The 15,723-nt window shown below is 40.6% G+C and overlaps 1 protein-coding gene across 1 annotated transcript; it reads left to right on the plus strand.

Moving 5' to 3' along the window:
* Positions 1–1,328: 1,328 nt before the first annotated feature.
* Positions 1,329–1,541, plus strand: K441DRAFT_411854 (uncharacterized protein; the record flags this gene model as incomplete). Its single annotated transcript, XM_067641515.1, has 1 exon — positions 1,329–1,541. A coding segment is annotated over one exon (213 nt), but the record flags the coding sequence as incomplete, so codon positions are not given.
* Positions 1,542–15,723: the final 14,182 nt, after the last annotated feature.

Genomic DNA, 15,723 nt, shown 5'->3' on the forward strand with positions numbered 1-15,723 from the left:
CATATAGTAACGTAACAACAGTAGCGGGATGCAAAGAGTTTCTGGTTCTTGATGAAGTAGAACTATAGAACTAAATTCTGCTGTTCTCTAATGCGGGGCGACTACGTTTTATAGGCGCCTCGCCTGCGCCTCGCCTGCGCTAAGCCGGTTATGGCCAGTGCGTCTCTACACCACCTTGTCACATCTCGTTGTAAGTGCGTGTCGATCAAGCCTCCTACTAGCCGTATGTAGATCGATCGCCGATATCAAATGGAAATATCCGAACAACCTCAACTCGTGATGCGACCGCGACGCCTTTGACTCATTTTCTTCAGCTCTACGATCAGGTGCTCTCCCGGTACGGTCGTGATGAGGCTCTTCTTGATTTTATATTACTAACTAATATTCACGATACTCAACGCGTTTCTTCATATAGAAAGACTCATACGCCTCTTTAAGCAGCCTTATCCGTAATAGTAGAGGTCATGACAAAGTAGAGAGGTGGTGACGGTGGTGGTGAGCGGTCGGGTAAGCAATTGGGTCAGAGGGACGACTTGGGGGACAACTTAGGGGACGACTTTTGGCAGGTATGGCGAGCTTAAGGTTGTATAAAAGGACAGTATATTGCTCTTATCAAAATTAGCCCTTTTTACACTAAAATCAATTGTTTCCAACACTGATCTATATACACTTCTTTAGATATAGCCTCCAACGAGAATTTGGACGAAAATCGACCCCCAAGTACGCCTCCCCCTACGTATTCTCCTACCCTTCCTCCCTTATATACCGAACGCAATATTTAGCCAAATTAAAGAGCTCTACCTAGCTTTTCCGATATTGTCTTCCGTTTAATTTCGCCTTTTTAGGCCTCTACTGGACCTGCTTTTAATGTAACTACAATACCCAATACGGCCTCACTAGATGCATCTACAGCACCGTTTTCTTCCTCCCCTCAGTCATCTCCTTCTCCTTAGGTATCTCCTTCTTTAACGCCTAATCGCCGGGAGCGCCGAGCTTATAATTAAATTGTTCAGGACACCTTACACGAAGCCTAGAGAGAGTTACGGCACGAAGACTAGAGGATTAAGCAATACTACCGCTATATTAATGAGTATCGGCAGAGCGTAATTGCACAGGCGCGCGATCTTTGCTGATGTGGCTCCGTACCATATAAAATATAGTGCGCAATTAAGGCCTTCCAAAACGTTCTCTCTATGCCTTTTACTACTATCGCGACTACTTTACGAGAGCCTCTATTAACTGTACACGCCATCTATAACGAGCCATCAACTCCGCGATGTGGTGGCTTTAGAAATCGCCTTAGGTACGACACGCCTGCGCGCCGACGCTTAGTCGACTTTATTAAATCTCACAACTGGGCGCGTACTGCCACCTACGCCGAGCTCTCTGCTGAAACAGGACTCTACGCTTCTGACTCTATAATTGGGCGATTGCTAAAAAAGGAAGGCTTCCGGCGATATATCGCTTACCCAAAGCTATGGCTCACCCAAAGGCAGCGCCAAGAGCGACTCGCATTTGCCCACCGGGTAAGCTCGTGGACAATTAAAGACTAGTTTAAGATCATATAGACAAACGAATCTGTAATACACCGTAGTGGCCACTAGCGTGTCTTTATAACTCGACGGCCTCACGAATAATTTCACCCCCACTGCCTTCGGCCAAGACTCCGCAATATACCTTATATAATAATTTGGGCTTGCTTTGCGGGTATTAAGAAAGGGCCTCTAGTCTTTTGGAACAAGCAGGAATAGGGTAATATTACGGCTCAAGGCTTCTAAGATCACATTTACCTAAGCCTAAAGAACTTCTACGACTACTACAATAGGGAGTATTATATGTATATTAACGCCCCCTAGTTGTTCGATCCTACCCCATCTATTATATAAATGGACGGCGCACCCGCACACAGAGCTCGATCCACTATAGCTAGATTCGCGGCTGACTAAATCCAACTACTTGATTGGCCTTTAAATAGCCCTAATCTTAACCCAATTAAAGCTCTTTGGAAGATAATAAAGGAATAAATTGCCTAGCGTCGTAATAAGCCTCGTACGGAGGAGCAGATGCAATAGGTAATTTAGGAGGAGTAGGACAAGATTACGGAAGAAGATCTATACCGACTCGTCGTATCTATGAGGCAACGCGTACGCGACGTAATTGCAGCCGAAGGGGGCATAACTAAGTAGTAGATTTAGGTGAGAACTCGAAGGAAGGAATTGAACACTCGTTTGGCAATTTGACGATCGCTTAATTGCTCCTCCATAGAAATCAGTATATAGGCAAAATCCCTTACAATCGCTTAATTTGAAAAGCTTCATTTGATTTTAATATAGGCGTCTTTCTAAGCGTGCTGATCCGTCGGAGACTAACCCCATTTTACCTAGTAAGACAGACGGCGTTCTCCGAATGATCAGCAGCGCTAATAAGGCACTTACAGCGAGATGCGCCAGGGTGGTGTATAGCCTAACAATTGCCCCCCCTTCTTAAGCGGCTGTCCTTAGCCGACGCTATTATACAATAGGAGTGCTATTATTATCCTTCTCTAAATAAAAAGTTTTTGATAAATTTAAGTAAATCAGATAATGTAACAATAGGACAATATAATAATAGGATAATGTAACAATAGGACCTTATAGAGATCTATAAAGGTAGAAGTTCCCACCCAGGTAGAATATCAGATTTCCCTTCCAAGTCCATTCCAATTCTTTTAGCCTGCGACTCGCCTTCTCCACAATTTCCAATTAATTATAAATCGCAAGCGCCAAGCCGTCGGTTCGCCTGCTCGCGAGCTTTCCGTAAGTATTCTTTATACTAGCTTATAGCTGTCGCTAACCCTACTAGGCGCCGTCGAAGCTCCCACGCCGCTCGCAAGCCGCTCCCCTAGCTTTGCTAGAACCAATCTACCTCCGTTACGCCAAGCGTGTAGCCACGGCTGGGCGGGCCACCTATAGCAAGCAGGCCAACCGCAATTACGGGTACTACCAATAACTAAATAAGTCGTGCTAACCAGTACGTCTAAGTGCGTTAGTTTAGGTTCTAATAGCTAACAGACTAGGTCCCTAAGGCCTTCTATAGCCGCCTAAATAAGCTGCTCGCCCTTATTAATAGGGCTAAGCGCCGGCAGGTTGCTAGCGGAGACACGGCTAACCTTAACGCTCGCGTTACTGCCGCCTAGAAGTCCTTCACGAAGAATATTAAGGCCTTAGTGCGCACTAGTGCCAAGCACAGTCTCCGCTAGCGCCTAAAGGGCGAAGACTTTCCCCTGCTCTAAGTGCAGAAATTATAGGCCATCCGTTATACTCTTAAAGGAATTCTTAACGTAATACGCGCTTTAGTACGTATTATAGCGTAGGTATTTCGCCGTTATAGCGTACGCTAATAGTACTTATAGGCTAATATGCCTCCTATTATAAGGGATAAGGAGGAGGATAAGGGTAAGGAGGATAAGGAGAAGGGAGAGGAGGAGGATAAGGAGGGGGAGGAGGATAAGGAAAAGGAAGGAGGGGAGGAGAGGGAGGATTTGTTGGAGCTATAGAGTATCTATATTTCTGTCAGCGTACTACCATTACTCCACCGTTGTTCCGTCGTCGCCCCACTAGTAGGGCATAATTAAAAGTTTTTTATTCTCCTATCTACTTTCTTTTCCATTTACCTCTTAGGGTAAAGTAACTATTATATATCTCCTTTACGTCCTCATTAATGTCCTCTACTAGGACCTATTTGTTATACTCTTTTAACTAGCCTTTTTACTTAACTAGGTACTATAGGGTCTAGTTATATCCCTTCCTTCTATATATTTCTTCTACCTTATACTGGTCCTCTTAGTCCTCTTTATTATCTAGCTTAATAGGCCCTAGTAAAGGGTCTCTAGTAGTGCCCTTATATTATTTATATAGCTCTAGTAAGCTAATATAAAACACTAAGTAAATATAGTAAGACGTAGGTAGATATAGCCGGTATGCTTACTTTCTGACTAGTTTAGCTATACTAAAAGGTCTAATAAAGCGTGCTATAAGCTTCTTACTTAGCCTTTTTAGTTTAAGGTTCTTAGTTAATAGCAAGACTAGATCCCCTACTTTATATGCCTATAGTTAGTAATAACGATTATAGTATTTCGCTTACGCCTCGGCGGCGTGCTCCTAGCGTTTCGTTAACGCTTTACGTTTAAGGGATATTTTTTTAATCCTCTTAGAGGCGGCTAAAATAGAACTACTATTGTCTACCTAGACCTTATATTCTAGACGTGGGTAAAACCTATAATAGGTATAAAATGGGCTTATACCTGTTATATTATGTTTAGCATTATTATAGGCGAATTTGGCTAGTAATAAGAGGCCTAACTAGTTGCTCTGCTTCTCGTTATAGAATATACAGAGGTAATACTCTAGGGTTTAGTTCTGGCGTTCTATTTACCCACCCGTTTACGGGTAAAAAGCTATACTTAGCCTATATTTTATCTTCGTAGTAAAGCATAGCTCTAACCAGAACTTACTAGTAAAGATACTACCGTGATTAAAGATAATCCCTCTAGGGGTTCCAAAACGGCGTACTACTTCGTTAAGAAAGAGGTCTGCAAGTTCGGTTACTATAATAGTTTTTACTATAGGTAGATATAAAGCCATCTTAGTATAGCAGTTAACTATTACGCATATTGCGTTATATACCTTATCGCCTTATCTACTAGGCGGTAGGCCTATAATAAAGTCTATTATAATCTCCTACCACGGCTAATCTGGGCAAGGTAGCGCTTAGAGCTCGCCATAAGGGCAATATTAAGGCGTACGTATACGCTGGCATAGATTATAGGTAGAGATATAGTTTATAACGTCCGCAGTTATACTAGGCTAGTAGTACTTATATAAGAGTAGATTTAGAGTCTTTTTCTTACCAAAGTGCCCAGCTAGGGTATTATCGTAGTAGATCTATAGGAGCTTTATATAAACTGCTAGGTCTAGGGGTATATATAACCTCCCGCGGTAATAAAGTAGTCTAGCGGAATTAAACTGCCATACTAGCTTCGAGCGGGCGCGTTAACGGCGTCTCGCTATATCTATACTATCGCTGCGCTTTTATAGCATAAAGTTATCTATAGTTTAAAGTCCTTTAATAAGCTTAACGACTGTTTCCGTACTAGACTTATAGGCACTCTCTTAAGCGCTTACTACTCTAACTTAGGTCCTTATTATACGCTACTTAACGGCATATATATAGGTTACCTAGTTAAACCGTAATACTATATAGCCTAGATATACCGCCGTCAAGTCGCCGGCTTATAGCCGTAAAAATAATACCTCTATAAAAGGCTCGCTTTCTTATATACCTAATAGGACTTTTACCTTAGGTTAGTGGCCCTATATTCCCAAAGTCCTTTAGAGTAATAGTAGTATAATATCTTCTTCTAGCGGACCCCCTACGCCTAGGGGTCGCCTTAACGGCGCGTCTGCGGGGTTTGTTTTTCCTACCCTATACTTAATAACAAAGTTATAGGCAGCTAATGCTATAGCCTATCTAGCTTGCCGTCTATTAAGGGCTTTTACTTTTATAAAACCCTTTAGATTATTATAGTCTGTAAGTACTTCTAGGCGGCTTAATAGCCCCTTAATATAGTGTCTCCAATGCTTAAAAGCCTCTATAATAGCCAGTAGCTCCTAATTATAGGTCTTATAATTACGCTCTACTAGCAAAAGCCTTCTAGACTAGAAGGCTATTAGATACTAAAGGCCATCTTTAAACAGCTACGATATAATTGCTGCTAGGCCTTATATAGAGGCATTAGTCTCCAACTGGGTCGGTAAGCCTAGCGTATAATGTCGCAGGAGCGGCGCCGTCGTAAAGGCGTCGCAGAGCCGGCGTATCGCCTACTCCGCCTCTTCTAGCCAACTAAAAGGCCTAGCTTTACGGCCGTTCTTTACTCCCTTAAGGAGATCAGTAATAGGCTTCGCAATAGTAGAGTACTTATAGATAAACTAGTAATAGAAGTTAGTAAAACCTAAAAAGACCTAGACATCCCTATAGGATTAAGGGCTCTCCTACTTAGTAATAGCTTCTACCCAGCTAGGATCTATCGCTACGCCTTTAGAACTAATAATATATCTTAGGAACTTAACCTCTTATACGCTAAACCTGCACTTCTTAAGGTTTATATACAGTTAATATTACTATAACCTACGTAGCACTTCTAGTACGTAGCGCTAGTATTCCTCTAGATTTTTAAAGAAAATTAGAATATTATTAAGGTAGACTATATAGAAGACATCTACTAGTCCTAACAAGGCTCAATTAATATAGCCCTAAAAGGTCACTAGTCTATTAGTTAACCTAAAAGGTAAAACCAAATACTTAAAGTGGCCGTAACGCGTACGGAACGCCGTCTTCCACTTATCGCCCCGACGGATACGAAGGCGGTAGTATACATTTGTTAGGTCTAACTTAGTAAAGATCTTAGAACCTACTAAGCGGTCCAAAGTCTTACTAATTAATAGTAGTGCGAGATAATTCTTAATTGTCACCTTATTAAGGCCTCTATAGTCTATACAGAGCCGCAGCTTCCTATCTTTTTTAGGTATAAATAGGATAGGTGCCCCTACAGGACTAGTACTTAGTCAGATCTAACCTTTAGCTAGGGTATTATCTAAGTACTCCCTTAGTACCTTCAGCTCCTTAACTAAGAGGTTATAAAGCGGTCTATACAGGACCTCCTATCCCTCTTTTAGGTCAATAGTATAGTTACCCCAATAGTATTAGGGTAGCTTTCCTGCTTCCTTATATAAGAAGACATCGCTAGCTTTTTTTAACTGTGGGGGAAGGACCGGCAAGCTGCCGTTATTTTATTTACTAGGCATTAATCTAGTAATTACTAGGGTAAAGACCCTAGATTCCCTCTAGAGAGACTCCGCGAAACCTTTAGGGGTTTATAGTAATAGGGATAAGCCGTCTAGCTTCTATCGCTACGCCTTTACCTTACAGTTAATAAGAAGTTGGGCCTTCTTTAACCCCGGTATACCTAGGGTAACAGTAGGGGATACGTTAGCTATTCCGTAGTAAATAAGGGTTACTTCCCTAATTCTGCCCTAGCTGTCCTTTATTCTTAATAGTACCTTATAGGCTTTATAGTAATATACCTAAGTTTTATTTAACTAGGAGTAGGTAGGTAATTCTATGTTTAGTGTTTTAAAGTTATACTCTATTACAAATTACTAATTGATTATATTTACTTCGGCGCTAAGATTAAGCATTACTAAGGTCTCCTTCTAAGTCTGCTTAGATAGGACTTCTCCTAAAATAGTAATAGCTTCCTTATAATCTAGTGGTAGCTTACGCCCTATAGGTATAAGGGGCTCTAAGGGCGCCTGCCTTTTCTTAGCGTAGAGATGGTGTTTACGCTACTTAGTGGCGGCTGCTATTACTGTCGCTGCTCTAGGCACTATCGCCACTAATATCCTAGCTTGCTATAAATTTTGCAGTTTCCTTTAGGCTAAGTTAAACCCCTAGCGGTATTGCTTCGCCCTACTATTAAGTCGCTAGCGGTAGTTTTAGAGTCCGCTTTCCCTAAGTTACCTAACTAGGTAGTCTTTATATTTAAGTTTACGGCGCGCCTATTACTTCTACCCTATAGGGCGCTTACGCTCTTCTGGTTTTCCTCTAATAGGGCAGCTAGGGAAACTAGCTAATCTCGTATTTAAGGGAATTCTTAATAGTTAGTAATAGCAACCCATAGCTCTAGCCGCAGCTTCATGAACAGATATATTATTAAATGCTTTGCATTATAAGGAGGATTAATTTACGCTTCTAAGGAGGTTAGGTAAGCAGTAAACTTATTTACTAGTTAATCGGTTCGCTGCATTGCCTTCGTATATATTAGGGCTATATAGAGTTCTCAATTAATAGGACTTTTAATTTAGTTAAGTAGGAATTCTATTAGCTCCTCCTAGGTGAACTATATATCTAGGTGGTTATCTTCGTACTATAGCTAAAGGGTTTAGTTAGTCCCCTTTATATATTGCATAGTAAACGCAACTTTAGTATCCTTATCTAAGAAGCCGTCGCGCTCTAGGCGGAATGCTAGCTTTAAGCTGTTGCGGAAGTCTTGGTGCTTTTATATAGTTTTACTATAATATAGAGCAATCTTCTCTATTTTAACGGCCCGTTTTAACGGAGCGCCTATTATATCAGTAGCCTTCCGCTTAAGGTTTAGACGTATTTAGCTACCATCTAAGTACTCTAATGGGATAGTTTAAGGTTATAGATCTGGGTTAGGAACGGAAGTTAATATTACCTTGCCGTATTAACGCTGTCTTAGCACTTCTACCTCTTCCCTAAGCAAGTATAGTTTTCTTTACTCTAGGAGTTGTAGCTTCTCGTTTTCTAGCCGTTGTATTTCTTCCTATATATCCCCTTTATCTATAGCTTCCGGTTCTGTCCAGGACAACATAGGTTTGCCTATGTCGTCCTAAGGCCGATCCCTAGACTCGGTATTACGCACTACGCTAGTACGCCCGCGTCTCGCCATTAGGTTAATAGGCTGCGATATAGCTAATAAATATAGGTCGTCTTCTCGACAGAGGGTTGCTGCTACGTAGTCGTAGCCTTTGTAAACCACTGTGTTATTAGGCCACTACCCCTAAAAAGGAATAAGAATTTAGTACTGTTAGGACGCCAAGGTCCTTAAGGCATATAGTAATATAATAACAGTAGCGGGATGTAAAGAGTTTCTAGTTCTTAATGAAGTAGAACTATAGAACTAAATTCTGCTGTTCTCTAATGCGGGGCAACTACGTTTTGTAGGCGCCTCGCCTGCGCCTTGCCTACGCTAAGCCGGTTATGGCTAGTGCGTCTCTATGGCCTAATAAAGAAATAGTGCAGCTTCTTTTACTAACTAGTTAACCTAGATTAATATCTAATATATTAATCCCTTTTAACCCTAGAGAGAAGTTTTCCTCTAAGGTTCTTCTTTTTCTAATTTTACGCTATTCTTCTAGATTAATAAAACCTTATCCGCTTTTACGCTTATTAGGTAATCCTTTATATAGTAATCTTTCTAACTATAAGAGAAGCAAGCTCCTTAATTACTAAGGGCCTATATATAGGGGTTGCTATATATAGGCCGAGTATTCACTAGACCTATAGTAGGACTAGCCATATAGCTAGTTGCTAAATTGGCGGCGGCCTATACGGGTAGTGCTATAGGGGTTGCTAATCGTACTAGGGCATTGCGGGCCATTCCTATATTGCTTATAGTCTAATTTAAAGGGTTTCTAGCTTTATACTATTTAGCGTATACCTTAATTTAGTAAAGGCCTTAGTTAATAGCTAAGCACTAGTTTATAAGTTCCTTTAGCGTCTATATAGTAGTAAAAACTAGCAGTATAGCTTGCTATAGGTCTAGGGTAAGCTTATTAAATAGGTTTAGCATTAGATCTTTTTAGGGAATTTAAGCCTAGCTAGCTAGGTGCAGAAAGTAGGTCTAAAAGGCTAAGAAGGTCTCTATTGTTTTTATATTTAGACTTTTATAATTAAGTTAGGCGTTTTATACTTTAAAGGGGTCCTTATAAATAGAAGATAGGTAAACAATTATTTCTTCTTTAGAGAGGAAGGGATTTACTAAGTCCTATGCATACCGCGGACGTAGGTGCGTCTATATATCCCTATTAGTACAGCTAAAGACATAGGCTATTTTAGCCTAAGTGGTAGGGAAGTAGTCCGTATTAACTTTAAGCTTATCCTATAATTAAAGCTTCTAATTATTAAATATAGGGTTATATCGGTATTACCTAGGGGGGTACTGTAATTGCAATATAAGGTAACTAGTTCTTGGTTTATTCGTGTTCTATCCTTATCTACTAAAAGAGAAAAAAAGGGGTAGTAAAGGTCGGGCTATCTATCGGGCCGTAGGTGGTTAGGTAACCTACACTACGCTATATAGGCCCTGCCGTATACGCTCCACGCCATTTATCTAGTGACGATATTTATAACCTCTACTTATGTAGACACTGGCGACATTTATAAAAAGGAAAGAAGGTAGGAAAGTATAAAGAAGAAGTATATAGGTCAACAGGTGCTTAGGACAGTAATCGCGAATATCTTAGGTATTGCGAATATTACGGATATTGTAGACATTGCGGATATCGTTACGGATATTGCGGATATCGCTACGGATATTGCGGATATTGCGGATATCGTAAATATTGCGGATATTGCGGTGGAAATAGGTAGGCGCGTATAAGGTGTTACTAAGGTATCCCGTAATAGAGCGTAGCCAAAGTTAAAACCGAAGGTATAGCGGCTTCGGAAGGTATAAAAGTTATCGCAGACTATAGAGGAAAGTAGGTAGAAGGGCTGATAACCAAGCATTATATAAGGTTGTTCCTCCTCCTAGGTCTAGTTGCTGTTATTAGGTAAATTGCAATAGGGTATACTGCTATTTACTAGGTTGCTAAGGGTTATACTACCGCTGCTAGGCAGGCTGCTAAAAATTGTACTATTGCTGGGTAGGTTATTAGGGTATAAATATAATAGGTGTTTAAGGGCACGTTCGGTTGCAAATCGCCTCTATATTATAATCTTTTCAATCCGTGCGCCTTTTAGTGTCGCCCGTTTTATAATTAGTGGCGGCTATTACCATAGCTTATTTAAATCTGTAATTAAGTTAATTATTTAGTTATAGCTCCAGAATAAAGCTCCATATTAAAGCTCCATATTTGACTTTATAATTAACGTCGGTAAGCTATTTAAATAAGCCCCCCTCTGCCACTAGGCCTCTATTACGACTCCCTACCTTAGTGTAGCAATGGAGCCTCCTCCTCGGCCAACGCCCTCTCTGCGATTAACGTTTCCTATATCTTTACCCACCTCTCGTATAAGCCGTAGTAGAGTTACCGCGACGCCCGCGACGCCCGCGGGGCTTAGGAATGCGCATTTAAAATGGACAGACGAGATAGAGGAGGCAATGTTAGAAGGCCTCCTTGAGGCCGTTCGGAAAGGATATCGCGTAGATAGCTCCTATAAAGCTAACGGCTGGAAGATTGCCCTTAATCGTACGCTTGCTATTACCTAGTAGCGTATTACTATTAAGCAAATTAAGAGCAAGCACGATAACTATAAGAAGGATTAGAAGCTATAGAAGGACCTTTATAGCCTCTCTGGCTAGGGGTGGAACGAAGATAAAGGCGTACCTATTGCCAGTAAGGAAGTTATAGAGACCTACTTTAAAGCCAATCCTGCCGCCGAGAAGTTTCGTAATACGCCGCCTACCTTTCTAAACCTACTACAGGAGCTATTTAACGGAATTCTGGCAACAGGCAATTATGTAAGGTCAATTAATAAGGCAATTAAGAGCTGTATAGACCCCAAACTTCTCTTAGCAGTGGCCTTGTAGGCGTCAGGTTTGGCAGATAAGGAAAATAAGGACGAGGACGAGGACGAGGAGGAAGTAGATAAGGCCTCTAAGTTAGAGTCAGCTCTCAGCTCTATTAAACGCAGTTAATCAAGCTTACCTTTAGCTAAGCGCCCTAGTCCTTCTAGATCTTCCTTAACGCTAAGTTAACCTTCTTTACTAGCTATACGAAAGCGGGCTATTAAGCAAGCTGCTAAAGCTACCGAATCTAATATAAAGCGCCAGCGAGGAAGACGGCGAGTTGCAGAGGCCCTAGAGGAGACAGTAGAGAAGGTAATAAGAGAGATGAGGGCTATAAGAGAGCTAATGGCCCAGAAGTCTCCTTAAGAGAAGGCCTTAGCAGAGTTTATCCACGAATTTAGTTACCTAGATCCTGTAGAGCAACTAGCTATTTTACAAGCTTTTAAGACGGAGTCTACTGCTAGGTTATTTCTTATAATAGCTGGAGTTGTAGAGCTTCGGCAAAGCTTAATTAACGATATTTTGGCTAGTAGGAAGGAGGATGCGTAGGAGAGCAAGCTTTAGGTAAGATCTAAGCTTAAATATAGTGAGATTTTGGGTGAGATCTAAGTTGCTCTTTAAAGCCTTATTACTATATATGCAATTAGAGAGCAATATATAGAGGGAAACTATATAGATTTATATAGTAAATACACCCAAATCTACTGTATATTCTCAATTAATTGGCCTGCCAATTGCCTCGCAGTAACTTTGCCATATAAGCTCCGCAATCTCATCACGTCTTTAGTTTATAACTACATCGCTTTCTACCTCTACAAGTCTTACATCTTCCTTATCTATAACCTTATCCTGCGCCTCTGGAAAGTAACCTAGATTATCTGGATTACTTATATTTATAAAGTTATATACCGTAGTTAAAGCGTATACTACATCCACCTATGTACTTAAAGGGAGATTATGCCTACTAGCCTTAAAGTACTGGAAACGATTCTTAAAAATACCTATAGTACGCTCTACTACATTCCTTAGAGCCGTGTGTTAAAGATTAAAGAGCTCCTTTACGTTCTATGGCCTTATATTTACCTGCGCCTGCTTATAAAGATAATATCGTATACCGCGGTAGGGAGTTAGAGTTATAGGCGTGTTGGAGTACCTAGCATCTACGATATAGTATCTACCAGGTAAGGCTTTAAATCCTTTAGCCTTTGCTAAATTAAGGACTCTAAAGTCGTAAGCAGAGCCCTCCTAGCCAGCCAGAATATATAGGAAGTTTATCTGGAAATTAACAGCTATAAGGACATTCTACGATAATCCTCCCTTCCTTTCACGCTATAGAGCTTGTTTTATATACCCGCCTTTTATAAAGACTGGTAAATAAGTACTATTAAGAGCTTTAATACAATTAGTAAAGAAAGGATATTGTTTAGGGTTATTAGCAATCTCTTTTGGAGTAAAGTTCTAAGGAAGCCGAATAACTTCCTTATATAGTTTTAGAAGGCCAGAAAGGACTTTATATATAGCTCTAAGGCAGTAAATTAGTACTAGAAGTTTAGCTAGCAGGTAAATACCTACTGGTAGATCGTTGTAGATAAGTGTTAAGTTACCTCACTTAGTAATCTATATGTCGAATTATTGCTAAATATTATTAGGAATATTATTAGCTTCTTAGCCGCTAATAAAAGCTTCGTGTCCTTTAAGTCGCTATATAGTTGTAACCAATTAAGAAGCTTCCTAAACACCTTAGGTCTTATATGAGTTATACTTATAAGTCGTTACTTATAGCCGTAGAGCAATTGCGTTGTCTACCTTGTTCCTCGCTATATATTAGTATACTAAGTATAAGCGCCCCCTAGAAACAAGCTTATCGCAATCACGAAGGTTAATATAATGATATTATATAAGGCTTGCAAATGCGACTACAGTATCGCGATTGGGGCGTGTGGAGGCGCCATATGCGTTGCTTTGGCGCGTATGCGAGGGCTCTAGATTAAATATGGAATATAGAACAGGAGCTCAAAGCTCCATATTAAAACGGTGCCAAGAACCTCATTACAACTACTATATATGGTATAGCTTGCAAATTTAACGCGCTTGCCGATATAGAGGAGCTCCATATTCAAAAGTCGTCAGATTTACCGAACAACACCCTCATATTTATATTTGAGCTCCATTTCCGTTACAATATAGAGCCTCCATATTAAATATGGAGGTGCAACCGAACATGCCCTAAGGTGTTACAGGGGTATTCATAAAGGGAGCTGTGACGTTCGTAGGCGGAGCCGTAACATTTATAGGCGGAGCTATAACGTTTATAGGTAAGGGGAGCTCGGCTATAGGAGGAAGGTTATTTAAGGTAGTTAGAGCTAAGTTGTGCTATTACTAGGTAAGTTGCGGAGGTTTATATAAGCTTAGCTGCTATAGATCCTTAGCTTTAATTAAGGGAGAGGGTGAAGCCAGCGGAGCTTACGTGGGTAGAGCTTATGCAAACGGGGCTTACATAGACAGAGCTTGCGCGGACGAGGCTTATATAGGCGGAGCTTACGCGGATAGAGCTTATATAGGCGGAGCTTATATAAATAGAGCAGCTTGCTAGGGTGTAGATGCAATAGGTAGTTAAGGTATCCTAGGGGTAGCAGCAAGTAACGTTAAGGGAGTTAGTAAAGGTAATTTAAAACGGTAGTTTATGGCATACGAATTAAAGGGTCCTTTATTGTTAATAAATAGTTTAATTTCTTTATCTAACTATTCCATACGGTTGTCCTCGTAAGCAACGTCGTATAGTGCTTATAGTACTGACTTACTCTTTTTATTAAAGACCTATACTCTATTGCGTTAGAGTAGTTGTTTAAGTCCCTTAAGTTTAGACCTATCGGCGTCTTTAAATGTCTGCACCATAAAGTTATTAAAGTCCTCTTGGTATAATTCCCATAAGCTTTTATTCTTAAAGTTATACTTAGTATACTCATTAATTTTAAAGTCAACGTAGTTAGTGATATCTTCCGCAGTGGTCTCGTTGGTTAGGGTTATTCCGTTAGCCCAGTTTGGACGTTTGATTAACATAATGACTGGCGTAGATTATGGTGTTCGTGGCTTACAAAGGCCGTAGGAAGGAAGGGGATACGCTAGCATTTAGGGCGTGTTATTAATGTAATTTTCGACGTGGCGGATCTGTAAAGTAGCAGACGGTGTCGGGATTATAGGTAGGTGGGTGCTGCTGACGCTGCTGGATGTACTGGCTCAGTAAAGAGGTCGTACTGGGTATTAGTATGCGTGATGGACGCGAACCGGACGAAGCCTTGGTAGGAGCCAGTTCTTTAAGTTCCCAGGGCCTTGGTAGGAAGGGTTCTCCTTAGCAAACGCAACGAGATCAACGGGCCTTGGTAGGAGCGATCGCGTGTTATCTCTTGAGTGGTTGTTTTGCGTGATGGACGCGAACCAAACGAAGCCTTAGTAGGAGTCGGTTCTTTAAGTTCCCAGGGCCTTAGTAGGAAGGGTCCTCCTTAGCAAACGCGACAAGATCGACGGGCCTTGGTAGGAGCGATCGCGTGTTGTTTCTCTTCGTAATAACACCGGATTCTAATCTGTAATATTAATGATCAGTGTCGGTATTACCTAGGGGGGTACTGCAATTGCAATATAAGGTAACTAGTTCTTAGTTTATTCGTGTTCTGTCCTTATCTACTAAAAGAGAAAGAAAGGGGTAGTAAAGGTCGGGCTATCTATTGGGCCGTAGGTGGTCAGGTGACCTACACTACGCCATATAGGCCCTGCCGCATACGCTCCACGCCATTTATTTAGTGACGATATTTACAACCTCTACTTATGCAGACAGGTTAGTTCTGTTTATAAGCAATAGGGGGTCCGCGACCTTTATGGACCGCGATAATGCTAATACTATATATTGGGCTAGAGCCTTAAGGACTATAGTAAGTCTCTAGGTGTTTAATAACTCTTTACTAGGTATAGGGGGTTCTCTAGCTTTAAGCAGCTCTTAAAGTTATTTAATTTCGGTATTAGCTACTATAAGCTCCACCTAGGAGTTCGAGTTAGTTACTATTTTACTATTAGAGGTATTTAAGGGTCCTGCGGCTGCTTTACTAGATGCTGTATTTCTTAGCATCGTGGTATAGTTATTAGGGTAACTTTTAGTAGGATTCTATAGGGGTTCTGGTCTATGCGTATTCTATAAATCTTATTATTTTTTTTCTATTCTTCTAGTTCTATTTTGTTCTTTAAGTTCTAGTAATAGTCTTTAGGTCTATTTCTGTGTTTTATTCTTATTTATAGTCTATAAATATTTTTAAGTTCCTTCTTAGGAAGAAGAGGTAGTTAAGCTTTAGATAATATTAGTAACTTAATTAATTAAGGCA

This window comes from Cenococcum geophilum (genome assembly GCF_001692895.1).
Source record: "Cenococcum geophilum 1.58 unplaced genomic scaffold K441scaffold_126, whole genome shotgun sequence".
NCBI lineage: Eukaryota > Fungi > Ascomycota > Dothideomycetes > Gloniales > Gloniaceae > Cenococcum > Cenococcum geophilum.